Source organism: Cebus imitator, unplaced genomic scaffold (genome assembly GCF_001604975.1).
Source record: "Cebus imitator isolate Cc_AM_T3 unplaced genomic scaffold, Cebus_imitator-1.0 Scaffold274, whole genome shotgun sequence".
Taxonomy (NCBI): Eukaryota; Metazoa; Chordata; class Mammalia; order Primates; family Cebidae; genus Cebus; species Cebus imitator.
Window position 1 is genome coordinate 2,952,165 of NW_016107589.1, and position 22,045 is coordinate 2,974,209.

A 22,045-nucleotide genomic window follows, 5' to 3' on the forward strand; every position below is an offset into this window, starting at 1 on the left:
TTTCAAAGGACACTGTCTGCCAACTTTTCCCAGCTAAATCCAGAGAGAGTTCCAAGCCATGAACCCATAGGACCAGGGACGCCTGTGCATAGGATTCCAGGCTCTCAGTGCTACATTCCAGGGCTGTTTTACTGGGGCTGGGGATGTGGGATTAGGCCAAGTCCCCCCAGACTTAGTTTCTTTCCAGAAGTGTCTGTGTGAAAATCCACAGAGTTGGCGAAGTAAAGTTGGAGGAATAGTGTTATCCTCAAAGTCCTCATTTCAGGGTCCCCTGTGCACACGGGTACGGTACTCTCCATGGCGTGGAGCCCCTGGGCAAACTGGCCAAAGACTCTTTTTCCATATTGTTGGCTTCTGAGTTCCATCCCAAAAAAAACCACAAGGGAGCCGAACAGCTCAAGTGACCTCACCAGGATTTCATTGAGGACAGAAGAAAACCAACTCCTCAAATGTTAATTCATTGGTTCCGGTGGCTAAGTGTGTATGTGTATGTTGGGGGCTGTGTGAAGAATGACACTAGGAGAAATGGAGGTTGGGGATTTAGGAGGAAGGGATAGATCTAAGCAGAAAAGTCTCAGCTTAGAGCAGTGTAACTCAGGATAGAATCAGAAAGAAAGCCGTAAGGACGCTGAGGGGTGAAGGAGTTTCTTCAGGTCATAGGTAGGCAGGGACAGACCTAGGACTCTTGTTGCATTTCACCAAGTCCAATCCTTTTTCCATTGCTCTTGAAAATGCACATGTTTGGAGAATAGCAGACAGATTTGGAAAGTCTGACATCTAGAAGACACAGGGAGTGTCTCCAAAGTGATCAAGGCTAAGCCTTGTCAGCACTCACTGTTCCTCTCCATGTGGGCTTTCAGCACCCGGGTCCCACAGTGGCTGGACTACACTCTGCTGTCACACATGGATGGCTTATACAGCACACACCCCACAACCAAGGCTCAGTCCCTCAGGCCACTGAGTCTTCCTGCACCAAGGGCTTTTTCCTGGTTAACCAAGCGTGGCTTTCTGCCAGGAAGTTCTCTCCTACTCCACTTGCCTACCTGCTGCCCAGTCTGGCATTTCTGCCACTCTCTAGGTGTGCAGCGGTTAGTCACGCCTTCCTTCCGCCTCAGTGTAGCAGCTTGTGGGTTGAGAAGGTGTCAAAGCTGGTGGTCCACCTGTCTCCGACTGCCCCAAAAAACTAGCTATTTTCTGAGCTGGTCTGCATGACCCCAGAGCAGCAAAGGGCAGCTGTGAATCGAGGGCTGAGAAGAGATCCCTTTCAGACAACCTTTACTAAAATGTTCTGGGCTGGCAGTGGCCTGCCCCACGCTCCCTATACTCAGCTCAGTGTGCCACGCTACCTGGCTCTGGTCCCAGGGAGAACACAGATGCTGTGGTTGGATGGGTTTGGGGCAATCAAAGAGGCAGGGATCTGATGCCATCCCTCCAGGATGAACATAGTAAAGGAGGGAAACCATAGGCCACCCCCTCAGCTGTGGGCCCCCAGTTGCTAAGCTTCCCTGCATAGAAAAGACCGATTTGTTGATTTCTGAATCTAATCTCATCAGCCAAAGCTGTTCTAATTAAAAGCTTCAGGCTTCTCCTCAGCCAGAGACAGTCTAATAAAGAAAAACCTCAGGTCAGAAAAAGCAGATCTCCTAACACAGCGGCCCCCAATCTTTTTTGCAATCAGTTTCATGGAAGACAATATTTCCTCAGATGGTGGCGGGTAGGAGGGATGGTTTTGGTATGAAACTGTTCCACCTCAGACCATCAGCCGTTAGATTCTCATAAGGAGCGCGCAGCCTAGATCCCTCGCTTGCACAGTTCACAATAGCGTTAGGGCTCCTATGAGAATCTAACGCTACTGCTGATCTAACAGTAGGCAGAACTCAGGCAGGAATGCTCCCCCCCCGCCACTCACCTCCTGCTGTGTGGCCCGGTTCCTAACAGGTCACAGACCAGTACCGGGAAGGTGCCTAAATTAGGGACGGTGCCTAATTTAGAAGAAAATTTAAAGGAGGGGGCAAAGAGATAATGTCAACCCAAAGTCTATGTGTAGGGATGTCTGGCAGGCTCTCCAGTCCCTTCTAACATTTTTACTCATGACTGGATAGAGAGAAGTATTGATATTTCTCTCTCCAAAATAAGTTTCCAAGAAGTTAATATAATTTAAAACAACCACTACGCTTGACGGATTTGGCCAGCTGCTCTGGCCATAAATACCTAGGGATTAACTAGACTCAAGAAGTCACTGGAGCAAGGAATGGACCTGTAGGCCAGTCACCTGTGACTGAAGGCAAATCATGCAGAATGCCATGGTTTCCAAGAGGAATGGCAGAGCAAACACAGACCGATAATGTCTAGACATCTGGCATGGGCCATGGACTGTTTGCCCGGAATGACTCGCTTTCTGCCCTCCTGGTCTTGGAAACACGGCTGAGCTGATTCTGAAGCCTCCCAATAGAAAATCACGGCTTGCTTTAACCTACTGTCCATCACCAAATGCCTCAACCATTACACATTCGCCAGGGGCCAGCCTCATTAGTGATGAGGACAGTCTTTAGAAAGTGGATGTACTTTATTTGTGGCAATCTGTGTGCAGTATGTGAGGGCATTCTGGGGGCTCCTGGAGGCTGACTGTGTCTCCTCAGTTCCCATGCTTCTTGTCTGATGAGCAGTCTTGTGGAGCCCTGTTGCAGCCGGGGATGAGCAACGTGGTGAAGCTTGATGGCTAAGCCAAAGACATCCTTCTCTGACCATGAGGCCTTGTCTCTGGAACCCACAGCCACAGGTTTGGGGCTATAGAGAGAGACCTGGGGTAGTTCATCCAGGCCCTACAGGCCTGCTCACTTGTTCACCTCCCAAGTCATTGACACTAACTGCTAGGCTTGATTCTCCCTGGGGGCATCAAAGGGAAGTGGACAGCTCTCCTCTGCTTACCAGTGAATGACTTTGACCAGGATGCCTAAGCCTTTTGAGTTTCTGTCTCCTCATCTGTAAATGGGCTAATAATCATATTTATCTTATACTGTGATTATGAGAATTGAATGAACTTACATATGAGAAGCACTTAACAGCTGCTTCATATTAACTAAGTGGTCAGTTGTGGAGCTTCTAAAGAAACTCCAGGTATAAACTTTAACAATGAAGCTATGTTAATAACTTCATTGAAAGCAATGTTCTACATAAGCATTGATAAAGTACATTGAAATAAAGAAAAATGCATCTATAGAACTCAGTAGATAAGGCCTGTGAATGGCTTCCCATTGCTTTCTGTGACAAATTACCACAAACTTAGTGGCTTATGATAATGCAAATTATCTTGCAATTCCGGAGGCTAGAGTCAGAAATCGGCCTTATGGGGCTAAAATCAAAGGCTGTGTTCTTTACGGAGGCTGTGGGGATTAATCCATTGCTGGTCTTTTACAGCTTCTAGAAGCTGCCTGCATTCCTTGGCTTGTGGTTGCATCACTCAAATGTCAGCTTTCATCATCACCTTGTCTTCTGTTACTCTAAACCCACTGCCTTCCTCTTTTAAGTACCCTGATGATTACATTGGACTCACCAAATAATCCTGGATAATCTCCCCCTCTTATGATCCTTAACTTAATCACACCTGCAAAGTCCCTTTTTCCAGTAAGGTAATATATTTACAGGACTGGAGATTAGAATGTGGACATTTTTTAGGGGATCATTTTCCTACCTACCACAGGGCCTTACTCCAGGTGGCACGTAGGTTCACATAAATACCCAACAGAGCAAAATTCCTTGTCAGCTAGGCAGTCTCCTAGTTTACAGAATGGGACAGAACTTTCAAGAAACACTGCCCAACAGAAGTGTTTGGTCGATCTCTGGTATTTGGTATACGTCCAATCTCAGTTCCCCAGAGCAGATTATTCAAGAGGTCGCAGCTGGCTGCACAGGAACATGAAACAGGAAAGGAGGCGCTCATATGGGTCTGGGGACTGCTTGGATGGCTTCTCATCATCTTCTTCTTCCTCTTAGGACCAAGGTTGTGGGATATAAGGGAGGAAAAGGACAGCTCTTCTTCAGCTTCATGTCAGCTGTCTCTGGTGTCCTGCCAGAAGACAGCTACTGAAAAAGCCCTGCCAGTTGATAGAAAAGCTTGACCATGCACCAGCTGGTCTCTTTAAAAGTTAAATCTTTAAGCATTAATGCAGTGCTGAAGAAGTATTAATATTTCTGCCCCTGAGCAAAGCAATACTTGCTACTAAAGAAACAGGAATCGAGACCATCCTGGTCAACATGGTGGAACCCCGTCTCTACTGAAACTGCAAAAAATTAGCTGGGCATGGTGGCGCGTGCCTGTAGTCCCAGCTACTCGGGAGGCTGGGGCAGGGGAATTGCCTGAACCCGGGAGGCGGAGGTTGCGGTGAGCCGAGATCACGCCATTGCACTCCAGCCTGGGTAACAAGAGCGAAACTCTGTCTCAAAAAAAAAAAAAAAAAAGAAACAGGAGTGCTATGTCAGCTCATCTTGGCTCCAGAGAAGGGCTTTGCACTTGTGAAATGCATTGCTCGTGAAACAATTTCAAGCCTTTTGGAATGAATAGCTGCCACCCATACCCGCTAGCTCCTGAATCAGCCCTCCCTGTGCCACGTTTATGATGTCTGAGCTCCTGCTATGACTATTCCAGCCCCATGATGTCAACTTGGACTTGGCTGTTAAGTAGGCCTCCTTTCCCTGGGGCTAGCATAAAGGAGGCCTGTCGAGAGGCAGCCAGGCTTCCTGACCACAATTTCCTGCACCTTTGCTCAAAGTGCCACATATAAAAAATTTTACGGCTACTAATCAAACCAGGGCCTAAAATCACAGAGGGGGATGCTGACTGTCTGCTCCCTACAGCCCCCTTTGTTTGATTAGCCACTGTATCACTCCGGTGCTCTTTAGGATCTGAAATAAATGCTAAAGTAAATTTCCAAACAATAAAATTCACAATAAACGCCACTAAATAGGGACCCATTGGTAACCACTTCCTGTAATAAAACCCATATGTTAGCTTGATGCATTGCACCAGAGACTCAGGCCCTTCTCTCTTTGTAAAGGCAGAAAAGCTTTTGTGTGTAGGCAACAGGGCTTCACCTGATGACAGCCATGGAGTACAGGGCCTCACAACAGCAGGCAGGTGGCTCCAGGCTCCTGTCTCACCAGATCAGGTCCTATGTCTCTGTGTGACCTCTCACCACAAAGTCTTCCCCTGTATGCATGGTACCCCTTGTCTGCTTCCAAGGTGAAACTCTCCTGGTTTTGGGACCCTGATGACCTGAGTTACCCCTTCCCCATGGTAGTTTGCTCCTTTTCATTCCAACATACACCTCTGCTCCAGCCTCTTCTCGAGTGTTGCTGAGAAAATCCCAACTGCTCATGGACCCGATGCTGAGACAGTCTTTTTTTTTTTTGCTCCAACCACTGTTGTGTTCCATTTCCCAGTCTGGTCCTCGCCCAACTAAAGGCATCTAGGGACCCACTTTCCCCAGGATGACATCAGCTCCAGCCAGCACAGCCCTCTCCCCTTTCCACCTGGCCACCCATGGCACTTAATTCTGACCTTACGGTAATCAGACAGTAGCCCCCTCATTGGTCTTGGTCCTTCCAAGCCACTCTTACTCAGCTCTCTAGGAGAGCAGAGATGGATTCCACCTCTTCCTCTTTCCCTCTCTGAGTTCTCTGGATCTTTTCCAAGACAGCGCCACCTTCCTAAGACTGCATGTGATGTTCCAGGAAGGGCCTCTCTTGTCCTGGAAGTTTTAAGTCAAATAATATTTTTCTGTCTTCATTTCTCTTTTTGAAGCTACCCAAGGCAATGGCCACATTCAGGAGTTGAATGTGAATGTCATCTCCTCCTGGCTTTGTGAGACTAGGCCAACAGCTGGGACTGGGCTTTGCCTCAGTCCACTCTGAACCCCATCTCCCCACCCACACCCCATCCAGACATTTCTTCCTTTTCCCAGAGGACTCCCCTTGTGCTCACTGGGTAAGGGAGCTGCATTACCACACCACCACATTCTCATATCCAAACCTGACCCCGAGGGGATTACCCGCTCTTCAGGAACATTTTGCCAACACACAGCTCTGTTGCTGATGCCTTGTCCTGGCACACAAAGATACAAGCACAAGAGCCAAGGCAACTCATCACTGACAGTGTTGTCAGCCTGGGAACTGCCAGAGAATGTTACCGAGCTACTGTTAACTAGTCAGGCAAATGCTTCAGCCCAGGGGCACCCCCAAAAGAGCATGGCAGGTACTACCCTATAGCCAGCTTGTCATCATAAATGGGTCTCCATTTTCAGAGACGCTTTAACTAAAAAAAAGATGGTCCTACGAAACACAGGGCTCTTTTATTTTTTTTGAGACAGAGTTTTGCTCTTGTTGCCCAGGCTTGAGTGCAATAAATAGCTTAACCTCAGCTCACTGCAACGCCTGCCTCCTGGGTTCAAGGGATTCTCCTCCCTCAGCCTCCCTACTAGCTGGGATTATAGGCACGCACTACCACACCCAGCTAATTTTTTTGTATTTTTAGTAGAGACGGGGTTTCACCCTTTTGGTCAGGCTTATTTTGAACTCCTGACCTCAGGTGATCCACCCGCGTCGGCCTCCCAAAGTGCTGAGATTACAAGTGTGAGCCACTGCACCCGGCCAACCCCGTGCTCTTGAGATATACAAGAGTCGTTTGCTTGGTATGAGCTCTCTGGTCACCTCCCAAGAAGCAATTATGTGAGGCCTGGCTTTGCGTTTAAGTAAGTAATTAATTAACTGTTAATTTGAGTAGGTAATATACACACATGGGAAGAAAATCAATCAGTACTAAAGGTTTTCTTTTTTTCTTATGTTTTAAGTCAGGCATCATGGAAGGATGGGTGGTATATAATTTGCATAGTCGCTCTTTGTTCATAGCAGCGAGAATAACGCTGGGCGTTTCTTTGCTGAATCTGGGTAGTGTGTCCTCCTAGCTCATTCCGCTTTTAGGTTTCAGGTTGGGCTCTCGATCAGGCAGGGAGCAAGCTGCCATGGATCTGCCCTGGACAGGCTCCCTGGGACTGCTGCTATCTCCCCAGCTCTGCCATAAATTCCAACTTCCCTCAATTCATATGAGGATTGCTAACTGCCTCACCTGATCAGGGTCACACATTGGGATATTTATTTCCTGGTACCATTTAAGGAAAGAGCATTTTCTCTTCTTTCAGTGGGCTATTAAATTGGAGGAGATGTCTGCTCAAAAGCAATGTCACAACAAAACACTTAAAAATCCCTAACACTGGAAAGTGCTCAAGATAGTGACTTAGAGTTTCTTAATTCTCCTATTATGTCCGGAGACAAGAGGAAGGTCAGGCCCTCACAAGTGGCTCAGAAGACTTGTCACGCACATCTTCCTATCTGTGGGAGGGAGCCAGCTTTGAGAACTGACAGTTAGTGCCAGAACAGATTAGGTTTCCCCAGCATTGTTAGAACATGCACCTGATTCTACCAGGGAGCTGGGCAATGGGGTGAAAGCTGCCTCCATGCTTGCTGATGCAGACATCAACAAGCCCTGTTGTAACCACACTGGTCCACACCCTGTTGGCACTCTTACTTCTGTTTGTGTGGTTTAGATTTGCAAATTCTAAGGTAATAATAATAATAGTAGTTAGCATTTATTCAGCACTGACATGTGCTGGGCACCATATTCAGTCTCTTATATACATTATTTCATTCAGTACTTGTAATAACCCTATAAGGTGGGCCCTTTGTTATACCAACTTTTCAGGTAAAGCAAGAGAGGGTACTGAAGATGAATCAATTTGCCTAGGTAGAGCCCGGGTTGACTCAGGATGTCTGAGCAAATATTATATGCTTTGCTGTCTCATAATGTGCATATGTTTACACTCAAAGTCTTTTTGGAGTGTTTACCTGAGGACTGTAAGGTAGGGGTGGCGTTCTTTAGTACAAATTCACCAACGAGCTTTCTTTTCCAGAGTCACATGCTGGTGGCTTCTCCACTGCATATCTGTATTATTTTGTGAGAATTCATACACACACACACACACACACACACACACACACACACAGTTTTTCATGTTTCTTGCAATCCCAAACCAGCCCTGAAAAATGTCTCCAAGTCTTGTCAGCAGCCTTAAAAATGCAAAACAAAATTGGCCAGCTTCCTAAAAACGCCACTCCCCAGCACGCAGGTCCCAGACACGTTCACACATGCATCTTCACAGCTTTTTAGGCAGCCTGACCTTTTAGAAGGCTGGCCCAGGCCCTGGGGCACCACGGCTGGCATGCATGCAGCTTGGCCTCCTGGCTGGTTACAGATACTCACGTTGATTTGCCACAGATTTTCCTTTGGTACCACTGCTTGCAGTTGGTGAAGTACTTCCTGTTAGTGCCAATAACCTTCTGCACAGCACACACATTGGGGCTGAAAACAAAAGTGGCAGAGTTAGGAAGATGATCAGCATGTCCACCCCACTTCAATGACTCCCATCATGTTGGCCTCCTTGGGTCACTGGAACTTTCTAGAGATAGAGGAGAGACAGTCATTTCAGTCTTGGTTCTGGGGGTATCTTGGGGTTAGACTTTGGTTCTGTCTACCTAGATTCCCATCAACCCCCATAAAAGCTTCCCCCGCAAAAATTGTTAAAATCTCTCTTACACATTGATGTAACCTCATGTAAGTATCCTTCTTTGACATGGGCAATCGGTAAGAGTAAACAAAAGCATCTCTCAGGCAACTCTCCATACAGACATACAGACATGCTCTGTATCCCTGGACCAGCTGCTTGGCTCCCAAAGACAAAGACAAGCCATTGTGACTGTCGATCCTATAAGCTAGAGGGCATGGCTGGTTGCTGTCAGGACCCTGACGGGGGATGCGCTCCCATTTCACACTCAGTTGTTCCTTACTTAAATCCCAGCTCGTGTCCTATTTCCCCCACAGAGCCTTTCTCCAGGGTCCCAGATGACATGCTGCTTTCCATCCTCTGACAGTGGATGCAGTCTTTATTTGATGTTGGGTTCCAAACAGAATCCTATAAGTGATGTAGGGAGGTGGAGGGTATCTCTTCTCTGCAACTAACACTCAACAGAACCTAGAGGGCAAGTGTTCTGCCTTGTTCTGTTGTTCACATTCTAGATGGGGACTAGCACTCAGGCAGGGTGTAGAAGGAGCATGAAATGAACTTGTTGAAAATACTGCTCCCCAAACTACCTAGAACCAAAGAATCCTCAGGGACCCTGTGAAAAAACAGAGTCTAAATGTCTGGGGGTTCTGCTAAGAGGCCTCTTCCAGAGCCATGGGATTTTGGTTTTGTGTATTTTATTCAAGTATACCAAGTCCTGACCCAAACTGTGCTCAGGCCAGGTGACTGTGAAACCTTCATTAGGAGCCCCTAGGGAAAGGAAGCTGCTGTGGCTACCTGGTCACAATGAGGAGAGGGTTGATCTTCCTGAGCTGGAGGGAGGCATGCATCTGACTGAATCACAAGTCAGAGGAAAACAAAGAAAACAAACAATACTGAAGGCTTCACAAGACCTCTGAGCTCAGAGAACTTCAGGTATCACCCAAAGGCTGAAGTATTTCTTTAACATCAATTTCCCTGTTACTTTAAAAATGCAGTCTACAGATACCACTTGATGTGCAGCGTATTTTTTAGGACGACAACAATATTGCAGTAAGAACTACACCTTCTGTCCCTGTTGTGATCCCCCTGCAGGAAATTGAACAATTCTCAAATATTCAGAGTCAGGCTTTTGGGTGGGAGTCCATTCTGCTCCTTCATTTCTCTGCCTTGTTTCTTCTACGGTGATATGACTGTCACCTCTTGTCAGTGTTTTGTTCAACATGTGAGAGTGAGTGGGCCCAGGAGGGACAATGAGCATTAGTGAATCCATGTAAGGATCTGAGGGCAAGAGAAGTGAAGGCTGGGGAAGGGACCACAGCCAGCAGAGGCCTGTGCCTCCCTAGTCCTAGCTGGGGCTGACCAAATCCTCCAGACTTCTGAATACCTGGCTTCTGTTTTCTACTAGGATTCACAGGTTAGACGGTCCCCAAATAACCCCTGAAGGGTCCTTGCTGGCCATACTCTAGCACCCGGACCTATTTATTGTTGCAGAATTTCAGAAGCTCTTCAATCTGACCAAGCAGGAAACAATTACTGTCTATGATTTCCCTGCAACTTTCCGTAGGTGTTTGGCGAATCTTCAGTGAGTCTCTTGTGGTTGTAGCTCCAACATTCCTTTGCTGAGTGTTTCCACTGCTGCTGTCCTGTGGCAGTAGCAGAGGCTGGGGGCAGCTGTGACCCTCTCCTTTTCACATCAGGGAGTGTGGGTGGGCTGTGTACAGAGGAAATTTATGCGGAGGCTTAATTGAAATGAGCAAGTCACTTCTGGGCCTTCTGCCTCAAGAGTAACAGCACTGATGTTCAACTTGGATTTGAAAACAAAGTGCTTCAGGAAATTCAGTTCAGTTTTTGGTGGTTGATGTTTGGAAGAGTGATCATATTTTTACTTCTCTTTCAGGATTATTTTTCTCCTTACCTATAGCCACACAGATATAGCTGGGAGTCAACAGATCACATCGTAATGAGTACTGTCCCAACAGCTTTCTGTGTCTGAACTAAGTCAGTTTCTATCTCCCTAAGCTGCAGTTTCACCACCTGTAAAACGGGAACATGAACAATAGATCTCACCGTGTTGTGGTGAGGACGAAAGCAAAAGTGTTGATGGGTGACAAAGTGCTGCGCACAAGCAAGACACGCTATTATTTCCTCTTTGCATCTGGCAGCACACAACAAATCCTTAAAATAGCAAAGTTTTCCTTCCCTTTCCACCAGTTTTCACTTTGAATGAAAGGCTGGAGCTTGAACAATATTATCCAATTGCGTGAGGTGCCACACCCACGTGTGCCAGGCCAGGCAGCCCTGTGGCATTAACAGGGACAGTTAGATCAGAGTAAATACAACTGTGCCTGCAATCGTTTTGTCATGGTTCCTGTGCCTGCGCATCCAGACTCTACTGGGAAACGGGTGCTCCTGTGACTTCTTAGATTACTCTGCCCATCACAGATTACCATAGGCCTTTCCAGCTGTGCTGCAGGAAGCTAATCAAGAGGATTCGCCTGCAGGGGAATGGTGGGGAAGTTGATCTAATATCTGGAATTCATAATCAAGAGCATCTGCATTTAAGAAAAAAACCCTATTTTCCAGCTGGTCAGCACTCTTCTGGGCTCTGAAGGGAAGGTGGTTTGCTATAAAGATGGCTCTTGATGGAAAGCCCTCAATACCTTTGAGGACCCTCCACTGTGGATGGGCAGAGAGATGCCCTTACAGGTGACACTGTTGCAGGGCATGCTAGAAGGATCTTCTCCTGACTTAGTGGTGAGGATACAGAAGAAACAAACCTCCCAGGCAGACTGCGGCACCGAAATACAACACAGTCCATTGGCAAGAAAGGCAGAGGGACCAACGGAGAGGTGGGCAGAGATAATGCAAATGCCAGTTGCCGCATTTTGACATTGAGGCCTCATATGCCCCTTGTCTTTCTGACATCCCCCATCACTCTATTCTGCACACTGCCCAAGTCAAAGGTGATTCTTCCACTTCCAGAAAGACCCCAGGATGTCCTCAGTGCTTTCCTCTTTCCAGGAGGGTGTTGAGGCTGCAGCTGAGCCTGGCTTGATTTCACTCTGCAGGATGGCCACATGTGCTCCCAACAGGCCCTCTCCCTCAAAGCCCAAAGCACCTGAAAAGCCTAGGCCACACAGGCACAGGCAGCGGAAACAAGGGCAATTGCACCCAACAAGGGGCAGCCTGTACCTGAACCCAGAGCACTCCTCGTGCAAGGAGCCAAGACTGTCAGGGCTTCTGAAGTCAACTCTGTGACCCCCAACAATCAGTTCTGCTTTGAGTACAGATCTGCCCAGTCTCTTGGAGATTTGGGCATTGCCTGTGGGTGTGAAAGCCAGACCCCAATGATATTTGGGCTTCCTTTGAGGAGTCACTACAAGATTCTACTCACACATAGTTTTATCTAGTTGTGAAAAAGAAGTTGGTGCAACCAGGTAGGCTGGAAGCTGCAGCAAAGCCTGGCTATGTGTAACACAGGTATGGCCTGGTTTTTGATGTAGAAACGTTGCCCGCCTCTGCCTGGGTCTGTGCTAGGGCCGTAACCAGATCAGACCTTCTGCCTGAGTTTGCCTCTTAAAGCCAACACGTCTTCAGTGTCTCAAAGGAATCCCTGCAACGCAAGTGTCCTACGTTTACAAACCCAGCTATTACTTTAAGACAGACTCCAATCCTGGCTCCAGTGCACACTTCAGGACTGTGGGAAAGTGGAATCACTCAGGACTCAGTTTCCCCATTTGAACAGTGTGTGTGAAGGCCCAGTGCATTCCCCTGCTCTTCATCGGGCAGGGCAAGAGGTGCCACACCGCCCTTGCTGTATCCAGAGGGTACTGTCGGGTGCCAGCAGTGTGTGAGTGCAGGGCCTGGCCAGGTGCACAGGAGCCTGGGGCACCTTGGATGCTGCCACCGTGTGTGGCCCAGGCTCTTGTCTGGAGTCACTGGCGGGGGGCCTGGCTGGGTTGGAATCAGTGCACTGCTGGGTGGGCTTTGCCCTTGGCACCTTCCCACGGTGATTATAGCCAGAGAGTTGCCATCTCCCCCTTTCTCCAATGGCTGAGAGGAGAAGCTGAAAGCACTGTCCATCTCAGGCTCTTGGCCTGAGTCAGGGGTGTCTGGTTCGTCTCCCCACTCCCTTCCTCTACAAAGTGGTTGCTGCCCATTTTCCCTCCATGTTCCCTCACCTCCTTCCCTCTCTCCTTCCACCGCGTGCAGGGCTGGTGTCCGAGCGCCCCACGCCGCCGGCTTTTGGTTCGGGCTTTGTCCCCTGCGCCCCCAGCCCACTTCAACGCCCCCAGCGGCGTGCGCTCCGAGCCCCGACGTCCTGACCCTCCGCCGCTCCGGGCCGGGCGGCTCTGCTTACCCGTGCTGGCGGCCCCGGAGCCGGCTGTGCTGCAGCACCAGCTGGTAGGGCGACTTGGCGGGACCCGTCAGGGTCGCGGCGGGGCCCAGGGCCAGAGCCAGGGCGAGGGCCAGCAGTCGAACGAAGAGCGCCATGGAGCCGGAGGACGCGCACAGAGCCAGCGAACAACTGACAGGCGAGCGGGCGGCTCCAGGGAAGTGAGAGCGCCTCTGCCGCTCGGGCCAGGTTAAGTAAGCGGCGAGCGGGAGGGAGCCGACGCCGGGGGCGGGGAAGCGGGGCCGGCCCGGGCGGGGAGGGCGGGCCGCCTGGCGCTTCCCAACCCTCGCGCCCCTGGCCGTGCTGGACACCCACCCGCTCCCCTGCTGTGCCCGTGCCCACAGACTCCCCAGCCCTCGCCCTCACTGCCAGCCCTCCTCACCCACGCCCTCCCTCCCTCGCCAAAGGCTCCCTGGAACCAAGGGTGTGGGTCCCTCAGGTCCCCTGTGGCTGCTTCCAAATGGGGACCTTGGGAGTGAGGAACAGCTGTCTCTGGGGCTTGGGTCCCACATTCTGGGGGCCTGAAGATCCCTCACTGATATTGAGGCTACAAATCACTGAAGGGAGGAGTGGCGGGAGGCAGTGCTGACTCCCCAAATACCATGACCCATCAGACTAGTCTCAGCATCCCAGGAGCAGACCCCCTCCCCAGCTCCTCAATCTCTAACCCCCCACCCCACCCCACTTGTCATGCTCATTGAAAGACAGATGAATAAATCTTGTGATCCACTGAAACGCAAAAAAATGTGGGGCAGGTTTTGCTGGGCTCTAAGCTGCATTTGGAGCCCGTGGGGAAGGGTGGAGTCCTCACCTTGGTGCTCACTCAATCCCTCCCTCAGTAAACATCTCTGCAGCACTGCCTGCCAGACAGATGCCGCAAAGACGAGAGTCCTGCCCTGGAGGAGCTCATGGCAGGTAAACAAATTGTCACATGGTGAAGAGGTAACACTCACCCAAGCGCCTATTAATCACCCATCAGTTACCTGGCACTGCTAGGAGACAAAGATGGAGGAGCGAGTGAGACAGCCCTTTGTGAAAAAGCTCCCAGTTGGGGGGATCCGTAGCCCGAGCCAACCATGTGCCATGAAGAGTAGCTGGGGCGTTGGGAGCTGAGAGGAGGAACCTGGCCCTGACAGGGCGATACCTGCTCTGAGGCCTAAAAGATGAAAAGGAGTTAACTAGGTAAACTGGGGCATGCATTCAGGAAACTCAAGTTATCTGGTTGTCTCAAGTACAGGGAGGTGGAGTCAAGGGTAGGAAAGATGGAAGGGAGGTAGCAGGACCCAGACTCCAGCTAAGAGCCAAGCAGGTAATGGGTAGAGGCAAGTGACATGGCAAGTTGTCATGAGCAGGCTTAAGGAGGCCAGAACAGGTAACCAGGAAGGGACCATGTGAGAGCTTGAGCTATGGCGGTGGAGGCAGAGACGGGGAAGGCTGGGGAAATTTGAGGGATGTAGGATGTAACATTCTCAGTAGAACTTGGAGTCTGTATACAGGGAATGGGAGAGAAAGGAGAGCCAAGGATATCGAAGGGTGTTTGTGGTCTGGACATTGTGGCAGGTGACGGTGCCACGTTCAGAATGAGGCACATGTAGGATGCAGGCTTGCTGGGTAGGTGAGTAGTTTGGGGCACCCTGAGTCTGAAGTGCTTGTGACTCATCCTGGTGAAGCATCCCATGAAAATAAAGCTGGATATGAGGATCGGGGGCTTGAGCGAGAGATACCTGGAAGTCAACCTCCAGTGACAGAAGAGCCCAGGAAGTGGGGAGTGTGGGGCTGTGTCAGGGAGGGGAGTCCTAGCAGGAGGGCGCTGCTCAAAGTGAGGAATGCTGCTCGCAAGACAGATCTGAATGGTGTCCACTGTGTCGGAAGCAGAGAGGTCACTGGGGACTTGGCTGTTGGGAGCAGATGGCAGAGGCCCAAATATGGTGGTTTGACGGAGAGATGAGTAGCATGTAGAAGCTGGTCTGAGAAGGGAAGGGGAGAGTTAGGATGGAAGCCAGGGAAAGACAAAGACAAGAGGGGCTTGGAGAGGTTAGAGCTCTGATAGAAAGTAGGTGGGAAGGAGGAGGGAGAGGGATAATGAGAGTGAAGGGACAGGAGCAAGGGGAAGCAGGGAGCAAGCAGAGTGGCGCGGGCACTGGAGGAGGAACGGCCTACTAAGGGTATAACGCAACTGAGGGCCTGCCTGGGCAGTGGCCAAGTGAGTGGAGAGGAGGGAACAGGTGTATGGGAGATTTCAGTGGTAGCACTGATTAGACTTGGAAACCCCTTAGGCATGGAGGGTTAGGGAGCAGGCGTAGAGCTACCCTCGAGGCTCGTAGCTGGCAGGAAGGGATTCCTGTGCTGGACAGCCTGGTGAAGCTGCACATTTGGGCGTGTGAGGAGAGTGCTCCATTTGAGTTCCCCTTGTCCATGACAAGCCACCTGCATTTCCAGGAGGGATGGACAGGAGGGAGCTATATTCAAAGATCTAGAGCTCAGGAGAGGTGTGAGGATTGGAGATGCAGATTTGAGTCACCACCATGAGCAGGTGGTGGCTAAAGCCATGCACTGGATGAGCTCCCTGGGGACCATATGTTGGAAGAGAGGAGGAAGAGGGAGAAAAGGAGAAGATGGGTTTAAATACCAGTCCTGCTACTTCCTAGCTGTGTGGCCTTGGGCGAGTTAGTCAATCTCATAGAGAGGATAATAAAACCTACCTCACCGGACTCTAAACTAGATTATAGTACACAATTCAAGTAAAATGGCCAATAAAATATCCACTGCTATTATTATTACCTCTTCCCAGTAATTGTTCTATATAGTAGGGGTCAATGAAATAACATGACACGTTTGAGCAACTATAGAAGTAATTATGTGAAAATGCTCATTTCTTTTGTTGAAAACAAAACATTTTTCTGTTTCAGCATAACTGCTGGCATAGGATAATGGGAAGAACCCAAAGGGATTCAAGCTCAGGCTAACTCCCAGAACAAGTTTCCCCTGAGACCAGTAGAATTTGGCTGCATTGCAATTTCTAGGAAAAATGTTCCTTGTATGTAAGAGGCCAGGAGCCTTGCCATCTGGTTCCAGCTCTCTCTCTAGCAAGATTTAAGGCAAGTCAAGCAAGTTCACTGGACCTCACTTCTCTAGCCTGCAAAACTAACATTTGGTGACTTGAGTTTTTCCATGAGCTCAGTAAAGAGATTGCAGTAATAGTTCATTTACAGTTTAGATATATTTTTTTTAATTCCACCTCCATGCCCCACCACCCATTCCCTCTTTCAAACATAAAAAGCAGAATCCTGTGAATATAAATATTTTCCCACCTTAGGTTGCTGCTTCTTTGGAGACAAAAGTGATGCTGCTGGAGGTAAGAGCAGAGACAGCCGACCAGGCAAACACAGAGCACCAGAAGCCCTTTCGTTTGAGAAAGATTTTTTCCTTCCAGATTAAATAATCTAAACAGGAGAAAGTGAGGCTTGCTCGGAAGAATCTTTACTAGACTTTTTCAAGCACTTTTAAAAAAATGATTGCTTTTACATTCTGTGGCACACGAAAGGTCACTGAAAACAGTTTGGTTTTTGAAAATAACCCTGTAGGGAATGACAACAAGCTTTGCGCATCAGGATAAATTAGTAGTTCCCACAAGTTCTTCACAAAGGAACCTAAGAAAGAAACTCGTTCTGGGCCTGCTGGTGGGAGAGCTGGCATCTGCAGTCTGGCTGACCCTGGGCCTGCCTTTGCCATATTCCCTAACTTCCTGGTGATGCTTGGGCGTCCGTGGAGACGGAAGACACAGTCAAAATCATTTTCAGAGGCCACCATGTAGCTAAACCAAGAGCTCTTAAAATTCAGCTCCCCAAGACTTGCTAGGGAGAAAAAAAGGTGAGTTTTGGCATAAGATATCCAAATGAAAAGACATGAATCAAACTTGGGGGGAATTTCCATCCCTTGTATAACTCACAGCACCTAGAATGGCACTTCATATGTAATAATTATTTTTCCCAGGTTACAAACAAAAGATAAGAAATATCCCAGTTTACTAACATTAAGGTGTGATCATAGTACCATTTAGGGGATTTTGGATTGATTTCTCAAGGATTTTCCACAATCTTGCCACTCAAAATGTGATCTGCAAAACAGCATCATCAGCACAACTCCAGAGTTTGTTAGAAATGCAGAATCTTTTTAAAAAATATTTATTTATTTATTTTTTCTAGCTCTTATGAAGAAATGTGAAATCTTACAACCTGTCAAGACCCACTGAATCTGCATTTTCACCAGATCCTAGGTGATTTGTATGCACAGGACTACAGGGTCATGTTAAATAGCTGTGAGCTCAGAGGCAGTTAAAACAGGATTCAATTTATGTAGGCATGGAAGAAAAGGAAATACACTTGGAAATGTGTACCAGTGAAATGACCACAAAGGAACTCTCATCTTCCGCTGAGGCCCAGCTCACTTTGTGGATAACCTTCAAAATACCCAGGTACAAGGTCAATTGCTGCATATTCAGTGTCTTTCCTACACTGGACAGGGAGGGGAAATTGAGCTCAGTCATCTTCCATTCTCTCTTTTCAACGCCTGCAAGAGAGGTTGGCATTGTGTTACATGGTCCACAGGTTTGTAAGGGCGAGAATTTAAAACAAACCTGAGGCAGCAGGCTCTGCAATTAATGGGAACAGAACAGCTGTCACAGCCGTAAAATGGCATTAGGCCCCAGTGTTTACTTTCTTAAATGACTTGGCTGTTTTCATAACTTCTCCAAATACTGGCTTTCCTAATCAGGGCCTGCCAAATGCTACTTGTTGGTTAGAACCCAATTTCATTTTCCAGGGAAATTGATTTTTCATGAGTTTCATTGATTTGGCTCAGCTAAAATATCTAAGAAGAAACCAGAGGCACTTTTGAGGTTGCTTTAATTGCCTGACCTCAAACACTTTAGTGGAGGGATGCCCACAGATGATTGTTGTCTTGAGGAGCTGAGCTTACACATCTTTCCTCTGCTTCCCTCGAGTTTTCTTGCACGCAGGACAAAGGCCTTCAGGGAAATGAACACCACCCAGCGGTGATTCATTCCAAAGTGCACACATCCCTTGGCTCCTTCGTTCAGCTACCCTTCTTCATCTCTTCATTCTTGCCAGTGGTGCTGCTCAAGGTTGGAAACCTTGCATTCAGGTTTGCCTCTCCCTGCTCTCTGGTCCTGCACATGGAATCAGTCACCAAGAATCTGCAGGTGCTCTTTCCAAATCTCTCCTAGATATTTCTGTTCCCCCTGCCACTACTCAAATACCCCAGCTCCCCACTGCCCTACCTCTCATCACCCACAGCCTCCAGCTCCCAGCTCAGCCATCCATCTCCCAGTGTGACTGGTCCTATCTTCCTAAAACACTGCTTCTACCAAAACACTGCACTCCAAGGACACTCCCGATGGCTTCTATTGCTTATAAAAGAAAATCCAGACTTCACTGCTTGGGTTTTTTTTTTTTTTTTAACATCTCATCCTCCCCAGTACTCCACTATGTTAAAAAGGAATGCAGAACGATTTATAATCCTTTGGATATATGTGGCACATATACACCATGGAATATTATGCAGCCATCAAAAACGATGAGTTTGTGTCTTTTGTAGGGACATGGATGAACTGGGAAAGCATCATTCTCAGCAAACTGACACAAGAGCAGAAGACCAAACACCGCATGTTCTCACTCATAGGTGGGTGTTGAACAATGAGAACACATGGACACAGGGAGGGGAGCACTACACACTTGGGCCTGTTGCGGGGAAATAGGGGAGGATCAGTGTGGGGTGGGGAGTTGGGGAGAGATAGCATGGGGAGAAATGCCAGATATAGGTGATGGGGAGGAAGGCAGCAAATCACACTGCCACGTGTGTACCTATGCGACAATCTTGCATGTTCTTCACATGTACCCCAAAACCTAAAATGCAATAAAATAAATTTAAAAAAAAAAGAATACAGGCACATTACAAGAAACCAAAAAACAAACAACAACAACAAAAATAACCTTAAAAAATACTGAAAAGGTTAGATAAGAGGAATACATACATCCATAATCCCTATACTGCAAGAATTTCCCATGTATTGCCTTCTTTCTACTGTACCTGGCTTCTAAAATCCTCTGCAAAATTCCCGCTTTGCTTCATGTAACTTGCTTTCCCTATGTCTCAGTTTCAGCCTGGGCTCTTGCAGGGCAGGTCTGTGCCTCTTTCACCTCCGCCCCCAGACCCTGCCCCCAGCCCTGCTCTGCTCCCTGTGTAGTGAGCACTGCGCTCCTTTTCGCCCCTGCAAAAAGGCTACTCTCCCTCCAAGACCAGCTTTGCTAAGAAGATTTGCTCAGGCAAATTCCTCCACCTCTCTGGGCTGCTGTTTTTTCAGCTGATCTCCCTTCCGTGGCTCTCCCGCTGGATGGAGCCTCTCCTTTTTGAAGTCTAACATCTGTCATCACAGCGAGCCCATGTCTTGGTCCCTCTTCTTTTACAGCCTCCTAATGAGTCAGCATGGAGCCCAGTTAGCATTTGGGGATCCTTGAGTTGACTGGCTGCCTAAGTTCTTTCCGGCATAATTCACACCTATTCTAATAAAATGGTCAGAATAGACAAAGACATTCGTTGGCTCTGCTGTAGGTGACTGCTCCACTATATGCTGTGGACTAGACTGATTTCTGTGGCCCACTGGGTCAGGCAGGGACTCTGAAGGGCTTTGAAGAGCATTGGACCTGGCTCCCTCCTCAGCTTCCCTAGCACAGGCCTTAAGTCCCAGCACAAAGGAGTGATCTTCTCTGGAGCCCATCCTCCCAACATCACATCCTGATTATTCGGATGCTCCCTCAGGCTAGGTGAAAGAAAGTCCCTGTTTCCTCAGCTGCAATGTTGTGCTTGCATCAGAAAGTAGAAAGGGGAAGCAGGGTTGACGCAGCCGGACTGATGGCTCCATGGCAGCCGTTCTCACAGCCATTTTCAAAATTCCTAAGAATTTTCTCCTATCCTGACCACCCTACTCCAAAACACCCTGGACATTCAAATCCATGGTATAGAAATTAATGTGTGCAGGTTGGAGAGCTTGTGAGGTGAGAGCCACCATATTTTGCCTGCTGGTTTTAACATTTTAGAACTTGCTCATTGACCAGATCAGCACCTTTGCCCTGGCATGAAAGGACAAAAATTAAACCCCATGCAGAGTGCCCATGATACCAACCCCAGACTTCTCTAGACCCTCCACTGCCCCTCATCTAGTGGTTGGGCACTGGGACCAGTGGCAGGCCAGCGTTTTCTTCCGTAGTCTTTCATCCATGAGACTTCTCATATTTCACTGGGACAGGAATGGGGCGAATGCTGTGCTCTACACAAACCACATAGTGCTCTGCAGTTAAGATACAAACGTTTAGAATGATTTCTGCTTCAAAAGACCACGAAAGCAAGAATTGTTCTCCAAGCTTCCTCCAGATGAGGCTTATGTTTAGGAAAGGCTATACGTTTGAGAATGATGCAGCGGAGCAAGCAGAAGGAAAAAAACGAACAAAAAAACAGATAAGTGCATGCGTGTTCTCGTGTAGAATACTGGCTTATTAAGGAAAAATAAGACCTTACCGATTTCAGGTTCTATTCTCAATACCTTTATCTATTAAGTCAGTCTACCCTTAAAATAATCCTATGGGTCGGGTACTGTTCTCTTTTCTGTTTTGCAGATGAAGAAGGCAAGGCTGGAGAGGTGAAGAAGTTTGTTGGTGCGGTGACAAAGCTAGTGGGTAAGAGAGCCAGCATTTGAACAGAGGCAGCCCAGCCCCCAGTGCTTGTCCTACCTAAACCATTATGCCCCTCCCTCCCCAGGTAGTGTCGTTTGGTTGCATATTTTTGGAAAATCCTTGATATGGTTTGACTGTGTCCGCACTCAAATCCCATCTTTAATTGTAGCTCCCATAATTCCCACGTGTTGTGGGAGGGACAGGGTGGGAGATAATATAATCACAGGGGTGGTTTCCCCCATACTGTTCTCACGGGAGTGAATACATCTCACGAGATCTGATGGTTTTATAAGGGAAACCCCTTTTGCTTTTCTCTAATTCTTTCTTGTCTGTCACCGGGTAAGACGTGCATTTTGCCTTCCGCGGTGATTGTGAGGCCTCCGCAGCCACGTGGAACTGTGAGTCCATTAAACCTCTTTTTCTGTATCAGTTACCCAATCTCAGGTATGTCTATCAGCAGCATGAAAAAGGACTAATCCAACTCTCGAAACTTCTTCCTTGCACACATGTTCACCGAGCAAGTCTCTAGCAGCTGCTCTGGTGAGTGAGGCAGGCTTGGGGAAGACAGCAGCCAGCACACAGCCACTCATCCCCTCCTCCAGACAGGCAGGGGACCTGAGCTGCTGGAGCCACTGTCTAGATGGCCACAAATCAGTATTCCTTTGGGTGGATCAACTAGAATTGCTTAGTAATCCTCAGTAACCTTTAATCCCTCATTTAATTACTGACGAAATATCAATTGAATAAGCCTGAGAATTCCTCAAACTCGTGGCATGGTCATTTGAAGTAACATTTTATACACCAACATCCCAGGACAACAAAAGGATTAAAATGACCTCCAGGGTGCCTAGAAAAGATGTGCCCACGTTAGTTAGCATATTCCGGAAGTAACAGTCTAACTAGATGTTCAATTAGTCCTGTTATTCTACATTATTTTTAAAAAATACTACTGACAACATGTGAACTACCAGCTTGCCCCAGAAAGCAGTTCTTGACAGATTCTACCAATGCTTACTGAGCTTATGTTAGAAGCCTGGCAATCGGCTCCTTATTACGGTTCTAGACACAAGTGAGTCATTCTTTGGTGGGGAGCCAGGCACATATACAATGAAATAAGTGCTGAATGCATGGCTATATGCAAAAGGACTCCAAAGGGAAGTACCCAACCACACACCACACGATGGGGGTGGGAGGGTAGCAAGGATTGGCAGGGGGAGCTTGGGGTAGCCAGAGGGGAACCAGATTCTTCCCAGAAGAGGTGATTCATCATCTGGTGGACAGCGAAGCCA

At 48.2% G+C, this 22,045-nt stretch overlaps 1 protein-coding gene across 1 annotated transcript in view; it reads right to left on the reverse strand.

Moving 5' to 3' along the window:
• TGFBI (transforming growth factor beta induced) overlaps positions 1 to 13,261 on the reverse strand; it is a 34,041-nt gene extending 20,780 nt beyond the window's left edge. Inside the window, exons 1-2 of the mRNA XM_017500979.1 lie at positions 12,973 to 13,261; positions 8,312 to 8,410 (exon numbers count right to left, since the gene is read on the reverse strand). Coding sequence (XP_017356468.1) covers positions 8,312 to 8,410; positions 12,973 to 13,106 — 233 coding nt within the window. The 5' untranslated portion in view covers positions 13,107 to 13,261. The remainder of the gene's footprint in view (positions 1 to 8,311; positions 8,411 to 12,972) is intronic.
• Positions 13,262 to 22,045: the final 8,784 nt, after the last annotated feature.